This window comes from Peromyscus maniculatus, chromosome 16 (genome assembly GCF_049852395.1).
Source record: "Peromyscus maniculatus bairdii isolate BWxNUB_F1_BW_parent chromosome 16, HU_Pman_BW_mat_3.1, whole genome shotgun sequence".
In the NCBI taxonomy this organism is placed as follows: Eukaryota; Metazoa; Chordata; class Mammalia; order Rodentia; family Cricetidae; genus Peromyscus; species Peromyscus maniculatus.
The window spans coordinates 64,375,205-64,400,419 of NC_134867.1; the positions used below are offsets into that span (position 1 = coordinate 64,375,205).

Here is a 25,215-nt window from a genome sequence, read left to right on the forward strand (position 1 = left end):
GGATGCAGATCCATTCCAGAAGCAAGGGATGGCGAGGACTTCCTCTTGATTGTCTGGTGGTTTCATAGAGGGAGAAGTCAAGATTGAGCTGTGTCCGGATTGTCTAGAGCAGAGTAAGACAGCAGAGAAGAGAAGAATGAGGAAAGGCCTGTGGGTGGTGGCCCAGGTCTAGCATCCATCTTCCTGGGAGGCAAGGCCAGCCTGGACCACTTACCAAGAGCTTGTTTCCAAAGTGAAAAGAGAATTGATTTGTAGCTCAGTGGTAGGTACTTGCCTAGCCAAGGCCCTAGCTTCAATCTCTTAATATTGATGAAAAGGAGGAGGAGAGTGAGAAGGAGGAAGAAGAGGAGGAAAGAAAAAGGGAGAGAGAGAGAGAGAGAGAGAGAGAGAGAGAGAGAGAGAGAGAGAGAGAGACAGAGACAGAGAGAGAGAGAGAGAGAGAGAGGATTGAGAGAGAATGGCCAAGTGTGATTGATGGACATCTGTGATCCAGGTACTCGGGGCTGAGGCAGAAGAATGGTGAGTTCCGGGCCAGCTTGGGCTACAGTAAGACCTTGTTACACACAGAGAAGATCAATGTATAATCAGAGACAAAGACAGTTGTGAGGAAAATGAGAACATTAGCTTCAATTCATTTCTTCCATGTCTCGCATCCCTTTCAGCTGCTGGGAGTAGTGTAGAAGTTTCTAGAAACAGGCATTTCCCTCTACTTCCCAAACCTGTCCCGGAACAAGGAGGCTGCAGATGTCTTTGTGTGTCACCGTGGCTCATGTGCCACATGAGGGAACAGCACAGTGACGCAGCCTTGTGCACAGGAGGACCCACCTAGGAACATAAGCTACCGTTGTCATTTACTGTCCTTCGGCTAGAGCTGACACCTGTGTAGAGGACACCGAAGAGCGGAAATGGGGGGCCTCTTTACATGCTGCCAAGGGAGGCTGTCAGCTTGGGGAGGGTCACAGGGCTGCCACTCCAGGTCTCTGACAGTTTTAGACATTGCAGTAAGCCTTCAGGGCTTTGGCTTTGATGGATTCTGCCAGTTGTTAGTAACCCTGTGCGGATTCTGAGTGGCGTGGGGAGCCTGCACTTAGCACACAGGAGGAGAGAGGTGCCTTGGGGCTGAGGGCTGTCTCCCATCCTCCTGGAGTCGACAGAGCTGGGTTTTGTCTGCAGCTGATGCCCAGGAGGTGGACTCCTCCTCTGATGGCCTTGGAGGCTGCTGAGGAGGGCTGAGGGGAGGAGGAGGGAAGGAGATGGCCTGGGCTGCTGCTAATGCCGGGTGACGCGCTGGCTGGCACAGCGCTGAGGGAGGTGATAAAGGCGGAGGCGGCTGCTTGGCGGGCAGAATGGCTCGAGCGGCCGTGGAACCGAAGCAGCCCTGGGCAGTGAGAGATGATCAGGCTGCCACACAGGAGACTGCAGAAACTCTCTCTCAGAAAGGTAAGGGGGCACGTGACGACGAAAATGGAGAGGGTGGAACTGGAAGTGGACCTCACCTTTGGGAATCACCGGGGAAGCAGAGCTTGCCAGTGAGGGCCACGGGAAAGGAAAAGTGACTTTCCGTGGCAGAAGGAAACTCCACCTTTCGTTAGGGAGAGAGCTGTCCTGGTGGGAATGTCCTGGTGGGTAATGCCCAGGAGGGGGGTTGTAGTTGGATGTGAAGCTCCAGGTAGCACATGCTGACAGCTGTATCCATTTCTAATTCTTTTTGCTCTTGAGTTGGAGTTCAAGCAGATCAGATGTCCCTACGTGCAGTTTCACAGTTGAGAGCAAGGGGCCGTTCTCAGCCCCTGTAGAGGGAGGAGGAGGAGGAGATGACAGGTGGCCGGCCCTTATTCAGACTTAATAAATGTAGAGTTTCAAGGGGAGATAATCGTCTAAGCAGGTTTTAACTGTTTATCATGTGGACTTGTATTTTTCTTTTAAAAAGAAAAATTGCTGTTCATATGGTAAAACATGCCTAACATAAAATGCTCCCTTGACCTCTTTCTCTGTCCTGCTTGGCACCATCGGGGGGCTTTATGTGACTGCACAGCCACCATTGCTGTTCACCCACAGAACTTGATGACCCAGCACGAAGACACTACCCACTCAGGGAACTTCTCACGCCACACCCATCCATCTGTCCACTTTCAAGTTAAAAAACCAAACGCATGTATGTCCTTTCCACATCAGATCAGAGCCAGCCCGGGGCTGGTTGATGACTGCTCCCGTCTTTTTGCGGGACTTGTTAGAGAAATTACTTTTTATTGATTGATTTTTGTGAGACGGGGGCTCATATAACCCAGGCTGTCCTCAAACTTCTCTGTGCAGCCGAGGATTCCCTTAGGCTGCTGATCCTCTGCCTCTATGTCCCAAGTGCTAGGGACACAGGTGTGTGTCTGCTTCATTCAGTACTAGGAATTTAACCAAAGGCTTCAGCCATGAGAGTCAAGCATGGCACTGGCTGGGCTACATCCCCAACCTGAGCAATTACTTCTAACTCTGTCTTCCACATCCCTTTAAAAAAAGAAAAGTCTTGCTACATGTGGGGAGATGAAGGCAGGGGGATCGGAATTAAAAGTTATCCTTGGCTACATAGTGAGTTTGAAGCTGAGACCCTGCCTCAAAAAAATTCAATTAAGAAAAAAAGTAGAAAGTCTCAAAAAGAGACTTTAAAATCACAGCCACAGCCACAGCCACAGGATATCAGTTTTGAGGCATAGTCTGTCTTGAAGAAAAGTTGTCTTCCCAATAGTGTGTCTAGCATTTCTCCGTGGGGTGAGAAGGGTTCCAGTTTTATGGATTGGTACGCAGCACATAAAATTGGTACACAATTTTATGGATGGGCACAAGCTTGACTCTATGCAGGCCTGTGGGTGATATCCTTACATCTATAGATCTTTTCACATGAAAATCAAATGAAAAATAAATGCATGTCTTGTTTTAAAGACACTCCTAAAATAATACTGTTCATGTATGAAGTAAATGAAAGTTGTCTTCATCTACTTCTGGGACTAAGAAAACTGAAGTATAGTATGGTAGATACGTGTTTGCCCATTGGACAGGACAGGCCCATGAATGATGGCTCCTCACCTACCTCAGCCTTCAGGTTGCTGCACCCTCAAGGGTGGCAGACCATTGTCTTATTGGGTGGAATGTGCTTTGATTTAGAGGAGCATCATGATTCTGTCACTATTTTCTTATTGAATACCTCATCTTCTGGCCAGAGATTTAGAAAAGCTTAAACGCACTCAATACAGAGCTGAAAGAATAAGCATGTACCTGCTGAGATGAGGTGAGAAGATGCTCCTGGCGCTTGGCCTGCACTGGTGTTCACCGTGGGTGTTTAAAGGCATAGAGGGGTGCAGATGATCACACAGGGGTACAGATCACAGAGGGTGCAGATGATCACAGAGGGTGCAGATGATCACAGAGGGGTGCAGATGATTGCAGAGGGGTACAGATCACTCATAGAAGGGTACAGATTGCTTGCAGAGGTGTGCAGATCACTCACAGAAGGGTGTAGATTGATCACAGAGGGGTGCAGATCGCTTGCAGAGGGGTGCAGATTGATCACAGAGAGGTGCAGATTGGGTCTGGTGCTTGTAGCTCCCTCAGGAGTTCAATCTGGACAGAGTTGACACAAAGAACAGAAGAACAAGCCAAGAAGCCCCAAGAGAGAAGGCAAACATCTATTTCCATGCAGGAGCCCTGAGGGAGCATCCCCAGAGGCCTCAGAAAGGGAACATTGTAAAAAGCTGCAAACTGTGTGCTCTGCAAGGGCCTGTCACTCAGTACAGTGCAGCCGAATAATGTTTGTGCCATGACCTGAATCGCAGGCAAGGGAAGGAACCAAAACAGCAGTGGGAAAAGCCTCCTTCAGGGGACCAGCCCTGGGGGTTCCAAGTCAGCCGCTCCAGAGTCTGGAAACCACTAGAAAGACACGGCAGATCAGATCAGACACCACAGCCTCGAGGATGAGACAGACAATCATTAATCCGGAGGCTCTGACCTTGGGACCCTTGACGTGTAGGAATGTCTTATGCTGCGGGTGGCAGGAGGTGCTTATGACATGTAGGGACGGAAGGGATTCCAGGAATCACAGGCTTTCCTCTTTCCTCTGGGATCTAGAGTAATCTAGAGTCTAGATAAAGAGACAAGGTCTCTGAGATGCTACAGTCCCTTGTTTGTTCAAGGTCCTGTAGCCGAGATGACAGTGAGGCTGGACCTCAGGTCTGGACACTGATTCAGTCAGTGCTCATCCAAGGCTCTAAGCATGTTGTCTAGCAGAGCTCAGCTAGCAGCCTGAGACTAGGAATGAACGCTGAACTTACAGCCATTCTAGTTTCTAATGCTAATGCTCTGAGATTAGAGTTTGGGAGCTGTCCTCTGGGCTAGCCAGTCCCTAGAGAATGGCTTTCTTAGACGCTTACCTTCCTACACAAACTGACAAGAGAGAACCCACACCTAGATCCCTTCTTCATGGACTGTCCCTGTAACAGACTGTCTCCTCAGTGGTGATTGATATAGAAATGTATTATACAGAAATGATAGGATAAAAGGGTAGATTATTGAAACTATCTTTTATCCTATCATTTGTATATCTAAATGGTCTTTTAATAAAAAATCCAGGTGCCAGATATTGGGGTAAATGCTGAAAGATCAGAGAGACAAAGGAACAAGCCACAGCCACCACCTCTTACCTCACCAACTCCTCAGCCTAAAGAGGCCTCAGCCGATAGGCCTCTAGCCGAATGAGCTTCCTGAGCTGAAAAAGCCTCTGGCTGAAAGGAACACTTTTGCTGAAAAGCCTTTAGTTCCTGTCTCCTCATGGCTTATATACCTTTTTCCACCCAGCCATCACTTCCTGGGATTAAAAGCATGTGTGCTTCCCAGTACTGGGATTAAAGGTGTGTGCCACCACTGCCTGGCTGTTTTCTCTCCTAGACTGAGTCAATCTCATGTAGTCCAGGGTGGGTTTGAACTCACAGAGATCCAGACAGATCTCTGCCTCCTGAGTGGTGTGTGCCACCACTGCTTGGCTCTATGTTTAATCTAATGGCTTGTTCTGTCCTCTGATCTTCAGGCAAATTTTATTAGGGTACACAATACATCACCACAGGTGATCATATCTTCTCTGTTTGCCTGCCTTTCTTGAGTAATCATAAAGCCAAAAAATTTACATGCAGTTTAAAAAATTGATGGTTTTGTTTATTCAAGATTCTTCTAAAACATATAATGTGGAAAATGCACATATAGATAAGATCAAGTCCTGTACACAAGAATAGCTCCTGGTATTTCATTGACATGGGGGTAGATATTACCCACAGCCTCGGGCACCGTGTGAACTCCGAGCCAGGAGTTCTGGCATGCTGGGGCTCTGCAGGGAGCTGATGAGTGCACGTGTCAGCAAGGGAGGAGATCATGGACAGAGTCCCAGCCAAGGCAGAGGGTTGAGGGTTCTGGCTTTTCATTGTTCTTGGGCTGAGTCGGCAGTCGTCTGGCCTGGATCTCTCCTGTCACTCTCATTGCTGACCCTTGAGAGTGTATGGGACCTGTTCTCATCACTGGACTCCACACCACCATCCATTTGCTCAGTTTTAGAGACTCGGCAGCTACTGAGCTGCACAGTTAGTATGTTAGGTTTATATTATCATGACACCCCCATTCACATACACGTTAGGACAGAACACATATGTTCCGTGAAGACAGGCTGCATGTTACCCCTCTCTGGGTGGTTCTGCCCTGAGCTCATCTGAGCGTGTTCTTGTTTTCACAGCATTGTGTTCTTAGTAGACTATGATGGGAGACAGTGCAGAGCTAGGCCAACAAAGAGATGGTTTTTTTTTTCCCTTCTGAAGACATTTGTGTTTAGCATGTGGTACAACAATAAGCCTCTAAAACTGTGCATGTCTTAGAGGCATATTGTTGGGTCTTTATGGATATTAATTTTCTGAAGTTACAACTAAAAATTTATTTTTAAGAAGTTTAGTTCAGAATGGACAGCCGACCGTGATTCTGTCACCAGAGTCCATCCCAGGGACACTTGTCCACTTGGTGGGTGTTAGTGGAGTCCAGGAGTGCAGCTGTGAGCAAGAAGGATGGGGCCCACCCTGGAGAGTTCATCTCACACACAGGACATCTGGCCCCACACCCTGGGTAAGTTAGGGTACTGCCTAGAAACATGGTAGGAAAAGAGGAGCTTGTCTTTGGTAGAGCAGGCAGGGAGGCAGGACCCTGCTCTTGCTTTCTCAACAACTGAGCTGCAGAACAAATCTTGGCATCTCAAGGGGCTGCAACGTTCACAGCAAACAGAGCAGGGCACAGAGTTAGGCACACGAATGCCCCTCTGCTCACATCACGTTCATCATGGGGCAGTATGCACAAGTCTCACGCACAGGGAAGAGGATATGCCATGGCTACCCAGAGTGGACATCTCGCATATGCATGGTGGCATACACTTGCAGCCATACATACTCCCTTGAGGCTGGGGCAGGAGGACTGTTGAATTCACAGTCAGACTGGGCTGTAGAATAAGATCCTGTGTCAAAAGAAAGGAAAATCATAGAAAAATGAGTGTGTATCTCTCTAGCTCAAGTTTTTTTTTTCCCTAAGAAATTAGCAATGAACATGACACTATCAGGAATGGGGGTAATTGTATAAGATACTGGTGTACATGAAGGGGGCCGCAACTGGGTGTGAACCCCATTCCACCCTTGAGGGAAATCTGTTAACGCTGCTGGGCTAAGTCTTCCTATCTCTAAAAAAGGATTTGAGTAAGTGATGTTTGCTGGCAAGAATTGCCCTCATGTGTGACCTTAGTCGTCACCATAAGGTTGAATTCATTAACTATTGAGGAGCTCCTTAACAGCCCTTCAGCTAGTACACCCTCTGAAGTTATCATCTCTCTACACTTCCGCTATGTAATGACAGGAGTTTTCTTTCTTCCTCTCTCCTCTCTCTCCCTCTTCAAAGACTGAGGTCTCCCTTTCAGTGTGTTCTAAACTACTTCTTCAGACATATACGTGTCTCTAGCTCTTCTGTCTGCTGCCAAGGTCTTAAAGTGTCTGTATGTCTGTCCAGCACTCCCAAGGTGCTCTACTGACTTCTGTTGAGCATGAACTTTCTAGCACAGTGGCAGATGGCCCTGGGCTGTGGCTGTGCCTGTCAATCACCAGACTGGCCCCTATCTGAAGATCATAGACACAAAGTCATATTTAACATCATTAACATGGACTTGACGTAATTTCTAGTCAGGCACATGAGGCATTGATGGGATCCTCAGAAGAAGGTTTTTAGATATAAATGTCAGGTATGGGTGATATGCCCTTTAAGACTGGACAGGAAGAAAGTCATATCTAATCTTTGTCTTTTAGACTTTGCACTGTTTATCTCATTCATCTTGCCCTCTGTTCTACTGGGCTGTCTTTCCCAGGAGAAGCCAAACTGTTTTTAACAAGTGTCCATCAACCCTAATGGAGCTGTGTTCCCCTTGCTCTGCAGATGTCAAATCTGAGTGCCTGTTTTTTATGGCTTTCCGTGAGCTCTTTTAGCAGTTGCTGTCCCTGGCCTGGCCAGCTACCTACATGTTTTAAAGGCACAGATATTCACTCATTGAGTGGCACCTCAGTTGGAGGCAAATAGGTAGAGGCAGAAGGTAATGGATGTGTGTGGACAGATATGACAGGATGCAGGGTGGAGACCAAGGATAAGATTTGGCTCAGGGCACGGGATGGGAGGCTGTGTGGTTCCTGGGAGTCGCTCTGCACCTTGCCCTGTCTTTACCCTGCAGAGTCAGTGGTACAATTCACTGTGGAACTGGTTGGCTCTTCTGCATGTGCCCCCTCTTTCTCTGACATCAGTTGTAAGGAGGAGGGTCACAATTTCCAAAGCTGGCGAATCACTTTACACTGTGACACCCTGAGCTTGCAAGCTTGTGAGTGCCCTTCCGGTGTGAAAAGCCTGAGCCAGGGAGAGCCAGAGCTAGCTCTGGGTAGCCTATTCCCTTTTGTTCTCCAAGTGAATACTGTATGGAGCGCCTCACTGGGGCTTCTGCCATTGCAGAAAGCTGACCTGGGCCTCGAATTGGTATTGCGGTCCTAACTCTAGGGCCTCAGAACCTGATTGCTTTGGGAGATTAAGAAAAGCAGTCATTGGTGTGTTGCCCTGATTTTCTCTAGCTGGTGTTCTTCTCCGCATGGGCTTAGGATGCAGACACACAGAGGGACAGCCCTTTGAAGACCCAGGGAAGAGATATGGCTTCAAAGTCGATGAGGGAGGGCCAGGAGGAGCAAGAGCTGCTGACCTTGGTCTTGCATTTCTGCTGCCAGTGTGTAGGGAATAAGCATTGGCTACGCAGGAGCCCAGCTCACAGCAGTGGTTAAGGCAGGTTGATCCACATGTTCCTCTGGGGAAAAGGGCCGAGTGGGCCCACTGTGTGCTGGGCAACTGGCCCTGATGCTTTCGGAAGGTGGCAGAATACTGATGCTGTTTTCCAGTGTCTTCACCGGGAACAGGGTAGTTTCTGCCACTGACAAAGAGGGCCTGTTTGCTCTGCAGTTTCCTCCTGCAGAGCTGAGCTGAGGCAGGAGCTTTGTCTATACGTACCTGAGTGCACATGTGTATACTGTATGCCGGTGGCGTGCACGTCTGCTTGCAGCCACACAGAGCCGTGGCCGTTGCCTCCAGAGTCCAGCCGCGGTCTCTGCCAGGCGTGACTGATCCTCTGGCAGGAAGCCCCAGATCAGCTTCTCCTGCAAGTCCCCAGACACAGAGCCCCAACACAGCTCTCCTTTAGCTTGTCACCATAGCGCTGCGTGTTTTCAAAGGAGCGGCATACTCCTGGGACCCCAGTGACTGCCCCAGGGGCTCAGCTCCTACCCTGTGGGTGCTGGCTCCTCGGCATGCCAGTGGCATCGTGCTGGCAGCTATTGCCGAGTTCCCGTGTGTCCAGAGTGTGGCCAGCATGGCCCAGGAGCGACCTGCAGCTCAGCGAGCCAGAGCTCGTCTGTGCTCAGAGGCAGATGCGTTGGCCGAGCGTGATGCCTTCACTTCCCCAACCCAAGGCCAGAGACCCTGCTGGCCCCAGGAGACCTCTGCATCGGCAGGGCTGACTGTCCTCAGAGACTTTTTAAAAAGGAAAGGCCAGGTCAGTGGATAGAATCTAATGAACGCCCAGGGCTGCATGGTGGGGGATAGACGGTTAGTCTGTGTGTTCGTGGATGCTGGGGTGGGAAACTCATAGTGGAAATCCCTGTGCCCAGTGATGAACTTGAAAGGGTGGTGACTGCCTGTGATGTCTCAGGACCTGGGTGTTCCAGGGAGACTCCTGCTGGCGGATGGGGAAAACATCTCTAGGCAAAGTGCCAGAAGCTGCTTTGGAAAGGAAAATATTCAAACCACCCATTTCCTACTCTGGATGTCTGCTACGGAGGGAAGTGGGCTGTGCTCTGACAGGCAACAAGTGCCTGCCTGGTGTAGGCCTGGTTTGCTGTTTAAGTCAATGAGTGAACCGGGGAGGAGAAGCAGGGGATCCCCTCGCAGACTTCACAGTGCTCAGTATGGCAGATGGGTCAGGCAGACAGATCTGTCTGCTGGGGGCCTCGGCAGAGGCCAGGTCACTGCTGTGGCTGCTCAGCAGAGGTAAAACTGCCCAGGATGGTGGTAGCTCCCCAAGGCTCTGTGACTAAGCAGTACTGTTGTTATAGCAACATGGGGCCAAGGCATTGCCTAATGTTCAGACACGTGCTGTCCTGAGTACCTGACAGTTACAATTTCTGTCACACACTTGTTAGAAGCTGTGATGCAGCTGGCGTTGGAATGGGCTGGGATTCAGGCTTATTCTTCAGTCAGTGGCCGGATGTTTGGGGCTGACTGAGGCAGTGTCCACCAAGTCTTCCCTGGCTAGAGGCTGGCAGTGGGAGGGCCAGGACCACACAGCACTCTACAGTATGGGGCGCCTAAGTCAGCTTTCCTAGCCCATGACTCTTGTGGGGCTTCTTCCTCAAGGAGTACACACTGTCATCATATTCTGGATTGACATTCTTAAGTCTAGGGCTGGGGCACTTGGCCTGCCTGCTGTCTGTGGGCTTCAGCTCACTGCTGGGATGTGCAAAGCTCAGGTTCAGAGCGTCAGTGTGGGTAGTGGCTGTGGCAACTCCTCCTGTCTTCTTTTGTTGCTAGAACAACATCTGGAGAAACGTATTGCCTTGGGGTTCCGATTCTTCAGCTCTATGATATGTCTTGGAGAGAACAGTGGCTCCAACTGGATGGATGATCGTGGCCTATTCCAGAGCCCGTGGTCAGAGTGACATGTGTTTCACTCCAGGGCCCCCCTCACGAGGCTGGGGGACTGCATGGTGTCCCTCAGGCACAGATAGGAATGTAGGTGTCCCTCTCTAATGTGAAATAATAACTATGACTGCCCACAGTGAGCTTGCAGCCCTCACCTCATTAACTGAGTGGATGTTGTAAGTAATAAAGACTATAGAGGATGAGCATTGATAAAGAAGAACAGAAAAAGCATAGAAAAGAATGGACAGCTAGGAAGCAGGCCAAGGACCAACTGGCATGGACCTTGGCATGGCGTGATGTCTTCTCTCCCATGTCCCATCATTGAAAATTCTGCTCTTGGGGTTGAGGCACAGAGCTCATCATTTGGGGTCATCTTTGACTCAACTTTGTGTTTGTCAGAAGGGCCTATCTCTGTACTGCACACTGTGCTGTGGAGCCCACCCTGGAAAGAATGTACCTTAAGGGTTCCCTTGAAAAGCAAGGCTTTCAGACAAGGTCAGCCAACACCACTTTTCTTCCTGAAGACATTTCCTGTGAGTGCTGCTCATGAAGGCAGACATTCCCGCACCGCGGAGGTGTGAGAGCAGGGTTTTAACGATGTCCCTATCTGCTCTGACGTTTATGGTGCTCAGTCCAGGACTCAGGTCTGTTGTGAGGCTGGCACCATGCCAAGGGGCCTGCCTTGGTCAAGAATCCCAGGAGAGCTGGTTTCTGGCCCTTTCTGCAAAGCCCGCCCCTGGTGGAAAAGGGAGGCTGCCCACTGAGTGTGACTGACCCTCGCTTGTCATTTAGAGTACAGTACACAGCTGTTGACTGGTCAGCACAGTATCCAATGACAGGGGCTTGTAAGTGTTCTGATGCAATTAGCTGGTGTGTGTGTGTGTGTGTGTGTGTTGGTATTTTGTCTGTGCTCTAACAAAGCTTGCCTGAAGATCAGAGTGCAGATCTAAGCCACTAGTTAACCACAGAGGCCAGGCAGTGGTGGCACACACCTTTAATCCCAGCACTTGGGAGGAGGAAGCAGGGAGATCAGAAGTTCAAGGCCACCCTGGGCTACACAAGATTGATCCAGTCTAAAAGAGAAACAGAACCAGGCAGTGGAGGCACATGCCTTTAATCCCAGCACTAGAGAGGTGCAGACAAGAAGCGATATGGCTGGGTGGAGAGAGGAATATAAGGCGGGAGGAGACAGAGCTCCCCCGTTTCAGGCTGAGGAGTTGGCGAGGTGAGAGGTGGCTGTGGCTTGCTCCTTTCTTGCTCCTTTGTCTCTCTGATCTTTCATCATTTACGCCAATATCTCGCCCTGGGTTTTTATTATTAAGATCAATTAGAATTTGTTCTCTCTCTCTCTCTCTCTCTCTCTCTCTCTCTCTCTCTCTCTCTCTCTCTCTCTCTCTCTCTCGTGTGTGTGTGTGTGTGTGTGTGTGTGTGTGTGTGTGTGTGTGTGTGTGTGAAACATGGTTTGGTATTCAGCATCACAATCAGTTGTGACAGTCCAGTTCCTGCCCAACCGGAATTCAGCACATTTGTTTCAGATGGGTCGCAAAGCAAAGCTGAGACCCCCTTGTGACCCCTTACTCTCACCCATCACCCATCTTCCCCTCGGCCCCAGAGGCAGCTACTAGTTTGAATTGAGCGCGTTTTCGTTTCACAGCATGGATACAGGTTTAAGCACCATGACCGTGAGATGGTTTGTAGCTGGCGTCAAGTGAAACCTGCATGCACCTCTCCTTCCCCTCTGCCCTGAACCTCCCTACTCCACCCTAGAGTTCACAACCTACACTTTTTGGCTCCTGGGTCCTGACAGAAGTTCAGGCAGAAGAGTTCCTGCAGCCGTGTGGGTGGGAGGGGTATTGTAGCATGGTGTATGCTTTTGCAACTGCTAGGTATTGTCAAATACTAGCAATTTAGATTTCTAACACCATGGAAACACTGGATGTTTTCAGACACTTTAAACATTTGGCCAACCTAGAATGTGAAGTATCTCAACGTCTATTCCCTGGTTACAGATACTGTTGGGCATTTAGTTACAATGTTTTTCTGACCCTTTGGTTTCTTAGCATCTGAACTGCTTGTTCACATTCTCATTTCTGTCCTTGGGTGACTTCTCAGTCTGGAAGTCAGGGCTTGTTGGAAACACTGCGTATTTCTTCCAGCTGTTTCTGCCTCAGTTTATGAACAGTACCTTTGGTAATAAAGGAAAATTTAAATATTCAAATCAATCAAGTTTTGTACTTGTTTTGTATTTTGTTTGAGAAGCTTTTCCTACTTATGAATGTAAAGCTTGGTTAGTTTTTCTTACAACATCAAGTGTACTAGTGGGATTTGGTATGCAGTGTGTAGAGGAGATTAGCTTTATTCTTTCCATAGAGTGAGGAGTGTTCTATGTGGAGCCCTTGAATATTCTATGACTTCTTTCTATTGCTTCCAGTATGTACTTTTACTGGTTTTCAATGTGTGTTGTGGGTCCTTTGAGCCTATCACTTTCCAGGGAACAGATCAGCAGACTGACAATTGTTTTAGTAGTAACACTAGCCAGCATGGTTATCTTGACTTATAATTATTAGCAATGTAGGGCTTAACATTAGTGACTTCTTGGGTACAGGGAGAAGGACATATTATCTGGAGCACACACAGGTCTCTTTGCCATTAGATGCCTGTGTTCTATGGGGACCTGGAACTTTTAAGAACATGTTCCTAGAAGTTGAGGGACCCTGTGCCAACCCTCTGAACGTGAGGCCTTGGACATGAGTGCTTATACTTAGAGCAGGGACCTGACATACGGGATAAATGCATTTTTCTTAAAGCATACTCTATGGGAGGCAGTGTAGGAGCCATATGGTAGCTGCAGGAGGAAGACAGAAGAAATGCAGCGGGTTTTGAGATCCTTGGCTGCTTTACATGAGAAGGCTGCACCGTCCACATTGTCCTCTGACACACAGGTCCCGTAGGTAGGAGCTGTGAAGGCCCAGGTCCCTGAACACTTAGCTTCCTTCAAATTCAGAACCCTGCCAAGATGCCTGTGGGAAGTTGCCTGTCCATCTTGTATGTATCTGAATAGGGCCTCCTCTATGTAGACAGGTAGCAATGTGACTGGCCTTGATGCCCATAGAGGCTTCTTGACCGGAGGTCCCTGCCTTGGTCCCTCCAGTCCTTACCACACACAGTGCACATCACTGGGGTGCCTGACTCAGACATGGGACATGTTAGCAATTGTAGTACGTCATCTGCCACCCAGGTCTCTGCGTTCACAGTCTGGACTCCAGGGCCCTGGTCACATCCAGGAAGCTTCTACAGAAGTAAAAGCAGTTGCAGGGCCATTCAGGGGATCATTAGACCTAGGTGGCTTCCTTGGGTTCATATCCCTGAATTCCTGCTCTGTTTTTGCTTTACAGCTGCAGACTTAGAACTGTTTAAATATAGAACGGTACCACGAAAAATGTCATGGAAAAGAGGAAACATTGCCACCACCATAGACGTGTGTTTAGACAAGTCAAGGCTAAATGATGACTCAGCTCAGATCCCTAGCTTGTCAAGAGGTTTATAAATCCCTGTTAACTCTCATAAACTTCCGATCTGCTGTTAGGTATGCTCCCAGCCTCACTTGCTTAAAAATAACTTTTGTTACTAAGCTTCTGTAAGTCAAAATTGCTAGCAGCAGGTTGAGACTATTGGCATTTCAAAACCAAGGTATTTTCACAGCACTTGACTTGCAAACATGGAGGGAGGACCATCCCCAGATGGGAACTGCATACTTGCTGTGAGGCTTAGGGGCATGCACTGAGGACCACAGCAGAAAAGCAGGTATGGCCTCTTTGGTGTTGACCTGATGCTGGGGTCTGTACTTTTCCTACCTGCCCTGTTTTCTTGAAGTGTCCTGGACTAGCAATCTCATCTCTGGCTCTGGGTAAACACTGGCTATCTCTGATGTAGGTCACTGGGTCCCATTAAGTTTGCATGTTTTAACCCAAGGGAGATGTGAGCCTTTTCATACATAATATGGGGACCATATTGGTGAATGCTTTGGGGTCAGGCAAGTGAGTTTACCTTGTAAGGCAGTGTGGCTCAGAGGGATCAATCACCAAATGTCCACTGCTGCCACTATGTTCCATTGGTACCCACTGTGGTCTTCATGGGCGTACCTCTAGATTTAAGATCTGCCTTGGTGCTTGTAGCACATCTACAGCTCTGCTTGAGATTCCTCCACCCAGGCTCTCATCTCCCTCTCTCCAGAGCCCCCTCCCACCACCAGGTGGCAGACTCAGAGAATTTGCTGTTGGCTTCCAAGCTCTTGAAGGACTTTCTGCAAAGCAGGGCTTCCCGGACTGCTTCTGTGAGCAATAGGGATGATGTTCCCGAGACAACCCAAAGGGTGGGCCACAAGGCAATGGCCTGGCAAGCACTGCATTTTAATTAAAATAGCAATTATTGCAACACCTATTCTGGAAAGATCCAGGATGGTGATTCTCACTGGGTGCCTACATTGGAAAACTATTTTTGATTTACTTTGTATTTTTCTGTATTTCCCATTTCTTCCTCAGTTAGAAACAGAGCTTTTTCATAATCAGGAAAGCAAGGTGACTTTTTCTTCCAGGAATATAAGTAATAGAATATAACAAAGAAGGATTTGAGATGAGGGTCCAACCCAGCAGGCAATATGCTAGAGCTTTGGCCCAGTTCGTGGCTGTCGACAGACTCCTTTATATACAGAAATTAGGTCAGGGACCCCAGGTACAGGGGAGAATTGCTTCACACTCACACGGACGGCTGGGAGGAGCCCTTCACGTGCTCGCTTTCACAGATCAAAAGAAGTCTCCTTCTTGCCTCTGGAGGACGCGGCTTGTCTCCAGCTGTACCTCCGATTCTGGTTATAACTAACACAAGGAAGGCGTGTGTCGCTCCTCAGGGTGTCTGGATGCCCATGCCTAAGACACAGGAGGGGTAATTAGGCACTTTTGGAATACAGGGGCAGATTGGTTACCCCTCAGTCACACCTCCACTGCTGCAGCTGGAAGAGCGATGGGCAAGCGTGAGGTGTGTGTGAGTGAGCAGCTGTGAGGGCTATTTGCTGTTACGAGGCTGGCACACCTGCACCAAGAAGGCAATGGGTGTTTTACACCACCGCACACCTGCCTCCCTTTCTTCATAGCTCAAGTACACAATAATCACTAGTTGTCGACTGGCATAAAACGACCTTGAAATTACGTGTAAAGTCTCTGCTGCAACAAGTGTGACAGGCCGTGTCTGTCTTTTGGACTTCGTTAAACACGTGGGCCAGGCTTGCTGCCTCAGCCTCCCCTTCCTCTCTTCTTCCTGCTCCCCATTTGAATAGCTCTGGTGCTCCAGGGACAGGTGCCTGGGGCCTCTCAAGGCTATCACTTCTGCTCTGCATTCTCTTTCATGTCTTCCTGCCATTGTGCATTTGACTGGACTGCTCCGTAGATGTAAATGGAGGAAAAGGTTTCCCATGCCGCCAGCGGTTCCCAGCATAAGCTAGCCACTGGCCATGCTTCCTCACAGAGCCACCTCCTAATAATCCGGGGACCCTGCTGCAGGTGCAGCTTGGGCCACTTTCAACAAGCAGGGCTGTGGTTGGGACAGATGGACCACTCAGGGTTTCCCCCACTCAGGTGTGGATGTCTGATCTGAAGGTTTCCCACCTTGTGCCAGCCATCATGATACTTTGTGCACGTGAGTGAGAATAACTCTGCTGGAGAAATGAGAAGGCACAATGGGAACACATTACCACATCTTGTCTAACACCATGAAGATGGCCAACAGCGAGGATGACAGGAATAACAAGTAATGTGAGACTTACCTGAGGGCAGCGTTCATGCACAGCACAGCTATGCTGGGCTCCTTGTATGACTACATGAGGCCGTGGGAGACATTCAAGGGACAGAGCCGAATGAGATGACCCCACTCACCAAATGTGTTTTATCACCATAACTTCAGCTCCATCTTATAAGGTGTAAATAACAAAGAACTTCAGCTCAACTTATAAGGTGTGAATAACAGATAACTTCAGCTCCATCTTGTAAGATGTAAATAACAAATAACTTCAGCTCTGTGAGCCACAATAATATTCTGGTGATAAACATAATACCACACGAGGTGATTTTATTTCCTGATTCTGTGTGTGCTTTTTACCTCTGTGTTAAGCCATGGGCAGGCCTACAGCTCTGCATTGGTGGATGGGTCTGGCCAGATCTTTGTCATTGGGGAACCATTAGAACACATTTTAAACTAAACAATTACAGCACTATTCCACAGGGCCACTTTGTACCAGAAGTCACATGCTGCCCTCTCTCTTTACTGGACTCCCAGAACCATCTGCTCAGTGTCCCCTCCGTGGGCAGACAGTCCAGCCTGAGGGTGCTTGTCTCCAGCTCTCTTTCTGTACAGTCAGGTGACCCTCTTTTCTTGTTTGTTCTGTGTTGTTGTAAATGCTTGCTGTGAGCACTCTTCCTATTCTGGTTGGGTTTCTCCTGGCCTCTGTCTCCAGTGGCTGGGTGGGGATAGAATGATGGTGGCTCCCCGTTTTTCTTGTGAACTACATGACTTTCCAACGTGACAGACAGGCTTGGTGACCTCTCAAGGTTCTTTACATCTGATGGAATTTTAATCTACAGCTGTCTTGCTGTGAGTCAGTGTGTCTGAAGTAAGCAGTGAGGTCCAAGCATACAAATCAGGTTCTGAAGTTTTCAAAGTGAGACTCTTCTTGGTCTGAATTATGTTTTTCTGATCTCTGTAACAATGGGATCCCAGAACCTGAAGTATTTCATCTTTTATTCTATGTAAAAAGACTGTCAAGAGAAAGGTGAGCTGGTTTAATATTTCATTAGATAAACTCACAAAAACTTAAATGGACTTGAAGGAGAGACTGCCTTAGAATAACACATGACTTTGCTGATCTCGGTCTAGCCTCTCTGGCTCAGACCTGTCTAGCCCAGCCACACACTCGTTTTCACTGAATGGAGGACAGACTGTGGGCTACCCCCACAGTGCTGCCAGGCTGATTGTGCCTGTGTGGGAAGTCATGAGCTCCTGCCCATGTCAAGAGAAAGCCAGTCCCATGCCGATTGCCTAGTCTGAACACCAGGCATCCCTGTATCTTCCATTTGACTACGTAGCTATGAGGAGTGGCCTTGAACTTGTGGCCCCTCACTCTACGGAAGCAAACAAGTGGGATGGATGTTGGGGTGCTGAGGTCTGTTGCATGTGGTCACCCCCTCAGAATCCCACCACGGCGATGGCTCCAATTCCCAAGCTCCTTCCAGGCACCCCTGGCTACCGGCTGCTCAAGATCATCCCTAGATCTCAAACTTCAGCACCCACCCCCAACTTTTGAACAGATGGTCCTGGTCTCCTGTTGGGGAAGAAACTGAAGCCACCCATCACATCAGCTCACTCCGACTTTCTTAGAAACATGCCTTTACCTGGGCCTACTTTTGCTTACATTCAACTTCAGGGGAGGGGTTGCTTCTCCCAGGAAGGCCCCACACTGCCATGCTGTTTCTGTGGGGAACACTTCATGGGCCAACCTCCTCGGTGAGATTTGCAGCCAGCAAGGCCCTATTTTTGCACCACAGTTCCAGGTGCCCAGGTAGGCGCATCCCTGCCTGACCTGTTCATGTGGCTGGGACCAGCCTAGAGGTGTGGCCGAGGGGCTGCTGACCCATTGAGACCAGCTTTTGTGCAGGGCTGGGGCCAGACACACTCAGAAGGTGTGTGTGTGTCCCCTCCTAGAGGCACTGCTGACTGCAGACTCTTGCCTTTGTTGTAATCTCACACTGACGGTTAGTCCCTGAACACTGTTCTGAGTCTCTGAGACAGATTTTCAAAATGACTGGTAATTTTTCTTAGTCTTTGAAATTTTCTTAAATAGTGTCTTGCTATATAGTTAGGACTTGGTTCAAATTCATGATCCCCCTGCTTCAGCCTCCTGGGTCCTGGGGTTACACTGTGCACCCCAGGCCTGGCTCCATCCTGCTTCAGCCTCCTGGGTCCTGGGGTTACACTGTGTACCCCAGGCCTGGCTCCAATTGTTTCACCTTTTTTTTTTTTTAATCCTGCTGTAACAATGCCACAGAATGATGGGCTTCAAGACTTAGCATCTTGCAGTTCTGGAGGCTGAAGTCCAAGCTGAGGCTGTGAGCCACCCAGGCTGTGAGCCACCCAGGTGTGAGCCACCACAAGCTGCCCTGTGCTCCTCCCAGGAGTTTGTACGTCGATGGGCATCCCTTGGCTTACACATGCCTCACCCCAGTCCTGGCATCTGTTCACTTGGCATTGTCTTGGGGTCACAGTCACCTTGAATCAGTGTTCCCCTACCAACAACCTCTTTTTAACTCGATCTGCAATGACTTCATTAAGAGTTGTCCAACTTACACTTAATCAGCTTTACAATGGTTTGAGCATGATATGCATTTAGTAGAAGTCATACTTTGAATTCTGAGCTTTAAGCCCTCTCCTGGTAAGTAGTACATAATCCATCATGCCTTGCTGAGTGGTGGTAGCAAGCCAAATTGCTCAGTTAGCCTCACTTTTTAAGGGAAATCATTGATGCTACGTGTGCTATGTGGTTGGTCTAGGTTGGCCAACATATAGTCAGCTAGGTATGGGCAGTGCATTTTCTGTTTAGGTTAGTTTTGATTTAGGAAGAGTTTATTGGAATGTGACCATATTATTGATCCAAATAAGGACACTTTATATAAGAAAGGCCAAGGCGGCAATCTTTTTTTTGTTTTTGTTTTTTTTTTTTGTTTTGTTTTTCGAGACAAGGTTTCTCTGTGTCGCTTTGTGCCTTTCCTGGAACTCACCTGGTAGCCCAGGCTGGCCTTGAACTCACAGAGATCCACCTGGCTCTGCCTCCTGAGTGCTGGGATTAAAGGCGTGCGCCACCTCCGCCCGGCCTCCTTTTATTCTTGTTGTAACATATACATGTACAAATACATCAATACAATCTGCAGAGTCCCTTTTATGTCTGTGTTGTTTGTGTGTATACGGTTTTAGGGCTGACTACTTGGTGTTGAATAACCAATCCATCAATTCTTTGGGAAGACACAATTCAGCAGCTTCTCTTCCCCAGCAGCTGTCCTATAGGCCGATGGATGGCTGAGACATGAGGCCTGACTTTCCTGCCCTGTATAAGTACAGCAAGTTTAGGAATCTGCTTCCCTAGATGCAGTCAGTGGCTCTGAGTAGCTTTTTGTTTTTGTTTGTTTGTTTTTGCCTCATCAGAGCTGAAAGAATTAGAAACTTTTAGACAAGTGTCCAGGGCAGTTTCCTAAGGCTGCTCACTCATCGGGAAGCCTGGCCTCACCCCCGTGGCCCCCAAGTCTGTGTGGTATAGACATCAACCGGGAATCTGGGTGCGGGGATTCCCTATGACCTGTTGGTCCCCATCGTACCTCAGATATAAAATACTCACTACATTTGCTTTCAAAACATTGATATAATAGGAATTCAAATAAGTTTCTTGTGATCACCATGCATCTGAGGTAAAGAAAGCCATTTCCAAGGGATTTTTCACATGCATCAGCAAAAAAGGATGAGTTCCTAGGTAGTAATTTACTGGGTTCTGATGCTACCTCCATGTAACATCCTGTAGGATCACCTTGAGAAATGCCACAGGCTTTCTATGGGAAAAAAGCATGTTTGACCTGGAAGGTGATGACATGTCTGTAACCATGTCGCAAGGCTTGTGTGTATGAGAGGATCTTTCTCAACCGGTTGTGTGTTTTGGACATGCAGCAACCTCCAAAGGTCGATCTGACACAGTGGCCCTGGGTTTGTTGTCTTGTGCTGACAATTAAAGATGACACTATACAAAGCAGAAGCAGGCTTGAGAAGGGCTACAGAAAAATGAGAAATTGAGGGAAAGTGAGAGAAACTCTGAGTGTGAGAGAAGTTTCCCAGAGAGGAAAAGCTGTTGGACTTCCTCGGCTGGGTCTTTCTTAGGACCATGGGGGAAACTGGACAAAGGCTGAGGTGATAATGACTATGAGACTGGTTACTCTCTGGGCCATCGTGGGCCAAGGCAGTGGAGGGCCCACATGTCCCATGCATTTCCCCTGGACCATCAGAGCCATGATCATGAGGTATTCCTGCATGTACTGCCCACCTTGTTGGGTGGTTGAAGTTCTGCCCACCCCTGCCTTGTGCCTCGTTAGCTGCTGACCTCAGATGTCTACTGTTAGTCACTTGGTCAGTGTGACGACCCTCTGAGCTTGCAAGTGTCTCAAGTGCTGCTCATTACACTAAGTTCTGGTCATTCTCACAGCGGCATGAGCAGCCTGGAGCTTTACCACGGCCGAGCGTTAACTGGAACACAGCCACCAAGATGTGGCTGCAATCTTTGTGGTTACCCCGTGCTTGGTTTCTTGTCTGTGGGGTGGTCTGGGTGGGCTCCTGAAACAGAGCATTCTTGTTAGGAACCCTCCTTACTTAGAGCTCGTCTGTTACACTTGATTGTGTTAGAGATAAGAATGTGTGGAAAGACCTTAGATGCTCCTCAAAGGCTTTGGGGTGTCCGCTGTCCTGCCACGCTGGCCTGGAGCCCCTCCCTTCTCGTCTGTTTAGCTTAATCATGACGCAGGCAGCTACAGACCCTCTTGCTCACCTTAGTGTTCCACACCTTGCCATGTCAGCCCCTCGTCATTCTCTACCCCTGGGGTCTGTCCTTACCGAAACTCGAGTGAGCAGTCTGCACACGCACCATGGCCCCTTCTCTTCCCGTCTACGGGGAGCAGCTCCTGACTCACGAACGTTCCCCTGGTGTTTGACTTGACTCTTGATCTTCCTCAGTTGTCACCTCTGCTGATGGACAGAGGTGGGTGTTTGGGAGGCAACTGGGAAGTCGGCTAAGTCCAGCGCTGACCGGGCACTTATGTCTGAGAGAGGAGTGGCCGGCTCTTCCTCCCCATGGGGTCCATTTTCCTCCTCACGTTAGCGCTGCTCTTTCTTCATCTTCTAAAGCTGCTTGAGAGGGCTGATTGCTCTCCCAGGTGCAATGCTTCTCAGTTATTTTTTGACATTGAGAAATGCCAGCATCCAGTACTTTGTTTAAAAACAGTAAGCTTAATAAGCTAATTATGCAAATTAAGATTTAAATTTTAAAAGCGTGTCTTCTATGTGGTAACCATTTGGCTGATTTTAGGTTCTGGGGTGGGGGCGGGCAAAAGGGGGCTTGGACTAAGCAGGTGACACTGGCTAGGTTAGGTTACCGTGCTGGCGTGTGGGGCAGAGGGACAGGGGATCTGGATGTCCCTCGGTAGCCGCATTGCTGCTGCTGTCCCCTGGGTTTCTATGGGTTTGTCTGTGATGGCACCCTCCCTCCTCAGGGTTAGGACTCCCAGCAGACTGCGTCTGCCCTCTTACTCTCCTGTGTCAGCTTCTCGCACGTCCTGGGTTAGGTAGCAGGTGCTTACCAAGATTGTTGTGTTGCTGGTGGTGGAACTGAGGCCCTTGGCGCAAACTAGGAATAACTGTGCCAGTGAGCCGCATCCCAGGCCCTTGGGCCAACCAGGACTGTGCCAGTGAGCTGCATCCCAGGCCCTTGGGAAAACCAGGACTGTGCCAGTGAGCCGCATCCCAGGCCCTTGGGCCAACCAGGACTGTGCCAGTGAGCCGCATCCCAGGCTCTTGGGCAAGCCATGAGGACTGTGCCAGTGAGCCGCATCTTACTGGGCTCCTCATCATGGGAACTGGGGCATCACAGAGAATGGGAGAAGGGGAATGAAGCCTGGAAGACTGAAGTCAAGAATCCATGGTGAATGAGGGAAGATTGGCTATTGGAGATAGAACTCAGAGAATGGTGCCTGTCCATTCCATGGTATTCTGGGTACTCATGGTGCCTGTCCATTCCATGGTGGAGACCAAGGAACATTTGCTGTAGACAAGTAGAAGACCTCAGAGATTTCTGCCATCTTCCTGAGGAAGGGTTAAGGGTAAAGGCTTTCAGGGTGTTGCTGTATGACTTTTCTTGGGGAAACATGGACCTGTTCACCCCAGGTAGGGCACCAATGGCAAGCCAAAGAAGCGATTCCACCAAAGCCCTGTGTGTGGAACCAGTGAGTTTATGGGGTTACTTCCAGGATCATGGGTGACCCCGAGGCAGCTGTGTTACTAGGAAGCTCTCTAGCGTGGGTGAAGAGCCACGAAAACCGCACCCCTGAAGCTGTCTGCACAACTTGCTGCAGCTTCATTAGAGAGCATCTTCTCCCCCCCACTTCTCGCTGGTTAGACCTTAGAGTGGGGCCCTGTATGTCCTCCGACTTCTGAACTTCCCGGGCTTTGGAAGGTTTCTTTAGCTCCGGGGGCTTCTGGCCTTCTCTCCTCCCTCTAGGAGGGAGTGGTTCAACTCAGAGGAGGTACTATTGAGCATTCGTCTAAGACCTTGATGTTTTTCTTGTTCCTGGACAGACAGTTGTTTCACCTCACACTGAACCTTCTTCCTTCAAGTAAATATCTGCCGGAAAGATGGCATTGAGCTGGGCACATTCTCAAAGGCTCTCACAGTGGGGAGTTCCTTCTCTAGGGAGGTCAGGGCTCTGCACAATGGGCGTGTCCCCACAATATTCTAGAGATGTGAGTGAGGATGAAGCGCCATGTTGAAGGTCCATGAGATAGATGGTCTGCGGGAATTCCCTACTTACTACAGGGCTCAGGAGACAGGGTGTTTTCAAGAAAGGAATCCAAAACTTTCCAAACTAAGTTCATAGGAAAGAGATGATTACTTTTTAAAAAGGGATTCTAGACATTGCTAAGCCTCCTTAATGAGAATAGGGGCAGGCATGTTGGTGTTGAATTGAGACTCAGTGGACTTACCATATTATACACGGCCATGGCAGGCCTGGGTTTCAGAGCAAGTTCCCAGGCTCACAACCAGCCCCATAAAATGGCCCATATGGCCTGGAAGACAACACATGCCTGTTGTCATGTTTTCTGGATGGCTGGTAGTTGATGATCCTGAGGTGAGCTGGGAGAGCAGGTTTTGTATTTATGAGCATCTAGATGACCTCTGAGTCTCTTCCCATCTTGAGGGTCCATGGTATTGTACTGAGCAGTCATACCAGTTTTAAACCTCATTAAAAATAATGAACGATTCCTTTTAAATGTTCTAGAAGTCCAGGGAGTTATCTAAGGAGTTACTGTGGGAATGGCCTCCTTTGAAAACTGTCTTTCAGCACAGTTTCATCGTGCTCCAGGTTGGCTTCTCCCCGGCACCTCTCCTCAGTATAGTGTAACTGGAGGGGTTGTCTGGAGCACTTAATTTTTTATGCCAGATGATTTTATTTGAAGGGCTAATCTTGTCTGTGGTTTCTTTCTTTACATAAAAAACATAAAAGTTTCCACCTTTCTAATTTTCATTTCTGTTGCTGTGATGAAATATCTTGACAAAAGCAATGTAAGGGAGAAATTTTAGCTCAGGATTGAGGTTATAGTACATCCCTGGGGGGAAATCAAGGCAGCAGCAACGTGAAAGAGCTGGTTGCACACCCAGTCAGGAACAGAAGGTGAGTGCAGGCATGCTGGTCCCTGGTTCACTCTCTCCTTTTTAGCCCAGGATCCAAACCCAGAGAATGATTCTCCCCACTTCTAGCCTAGTCTTCCCACATCAAATAACAGAATCAAGACAACCCCTCTAAATGTCCACAGCCAGCCTAACTTGTACAGTCCCTCACTGAGACCCCGTGACCAGAGAGTCTACATTGTCTCACTGGGAGTTAAGGATGAACCACTGTAGCAGGAATCTTAAAAGTTCTTATTAATAAAATCAAACCCGAGGTGAGTTATTGGGGTCCATGCTGGTAGATCAGAGAGACAGAACAAGCCACAGCTATCTCACCTCGCCGGATCCTCAGATGGTCTTGTCTCCTCAGACTGGAGGCCTCTGAGTCCTCATCCGGAATGGGTCTCAGCTGAATTACTGCTCAAAAGCCTGAATGCTTAACCAGCCAAAATCTTCTAGTTTCTGGTCCTCACGCCTTATATATCTTTTTGCTTTCTACCACCACTCCCTGGGATTAAAGGCTGGCTTTCTGGGATTAAAGGCGTGTGTCACCATGCTTGGCTATTTCCAATGTGGCCTTGAACTCACAGAGATCCAGAGGGATTTCTATCTCTGGAATGCTAGGATTAAAGGTGTGAGTGCCACCATTTTCTAGCCTTTGTATCTAGTGGCTGTTCTGTTCTCTGACCCCAGATAAATTTATTAGAGTGTACAATATTTTGGGGAACACAATACCACCACAAACCACCATGAACAACTGTTCAGTCCACAGTGCTCACGTGGCCCCAATGCTCCACAGCTGACCCCCAGAACTCTTTCCAAATGCACTTGTCGGACAGCAGCGTAGGCCCCAGGAGACTCTTCTGTCCTGTGAGCATGGCCACCCCGGGACTCCAGAGTCGTGCAGTGCTTTTCTTCTTCTGACTGGTTTATTCCTCGCAGCACGTCTTCCAGGTACACGTACACTGTATAATGTGTCTACTTCCACTCTACCTTAAGGCTAAACAATATCACGGATCTCACATTTTTGTTGAGCCAGGATCCGTCCGTGGATCCCAGGCTGCTTTCACATTGGGTTGTGACCATCTGTGCCGTGTGACTGCAGGTGGTGGCTATCTGTTCACGGCCCTGATGTTTCCAGCTCTTCGGTATATTCCCCGAAGTGTGATCACATGGCAATATGTGCTTACGCTCTTGAGGGGTGGGCAGACTATTTTCTACGGCAGGGCAACGGTGTCACATTTTTCTCAATGGGTCTCCAAATTCCCCCACATCCTCTCTAGTGCTTGTCATTCTCCATTTTGTTGTTGATGTTGTTTTGGGGATAGCTATCCTGATGTGTGTGATGCAGTGAGCTCTCGTTTGTGTCAGAGAGTGTGAGCAAGGTTGTGCTTGGGTTCTATTATACACACTCCAGGATTTAG

At 48.8% G+C, this 25,215-nt stretch overlaps 1 protein-coding gene across 7 annotated transcripts in view; it reads left to right on the forward strand.

The window, feature by feature from the left end:
- Rps6ka2 (ribosomal protein S6 kinase A2) overlaps positions 1 to 25,215 on the forward strand; it is a 295,100-nt gene that overhangs the window by 60,934 nt on the left and 208,951 nt on the right. Inside the window, exon 1 of one of the 7 annotated variants that reach the window (XM_042262426.2) lies at positions 1,340 to 1,440. The exons of 5 other annotated variants lie outside the window; for them this stretch is intronic. In XM_042262426.2, the coding sequence (XP_042118360.1) occupies positions 1,393 to 1,440 (48 nt within the window). In that variant the 5' untranslated portion in view covers positions 1,340 to 1,392. Of the gene's footprint in view, positions 1 to 1,339; positions 1,441 to 25,215 lie in introns of those variants that run through there. One more of the 7 variants, XM_042262425.2, reaches the window with a different exon arrangement.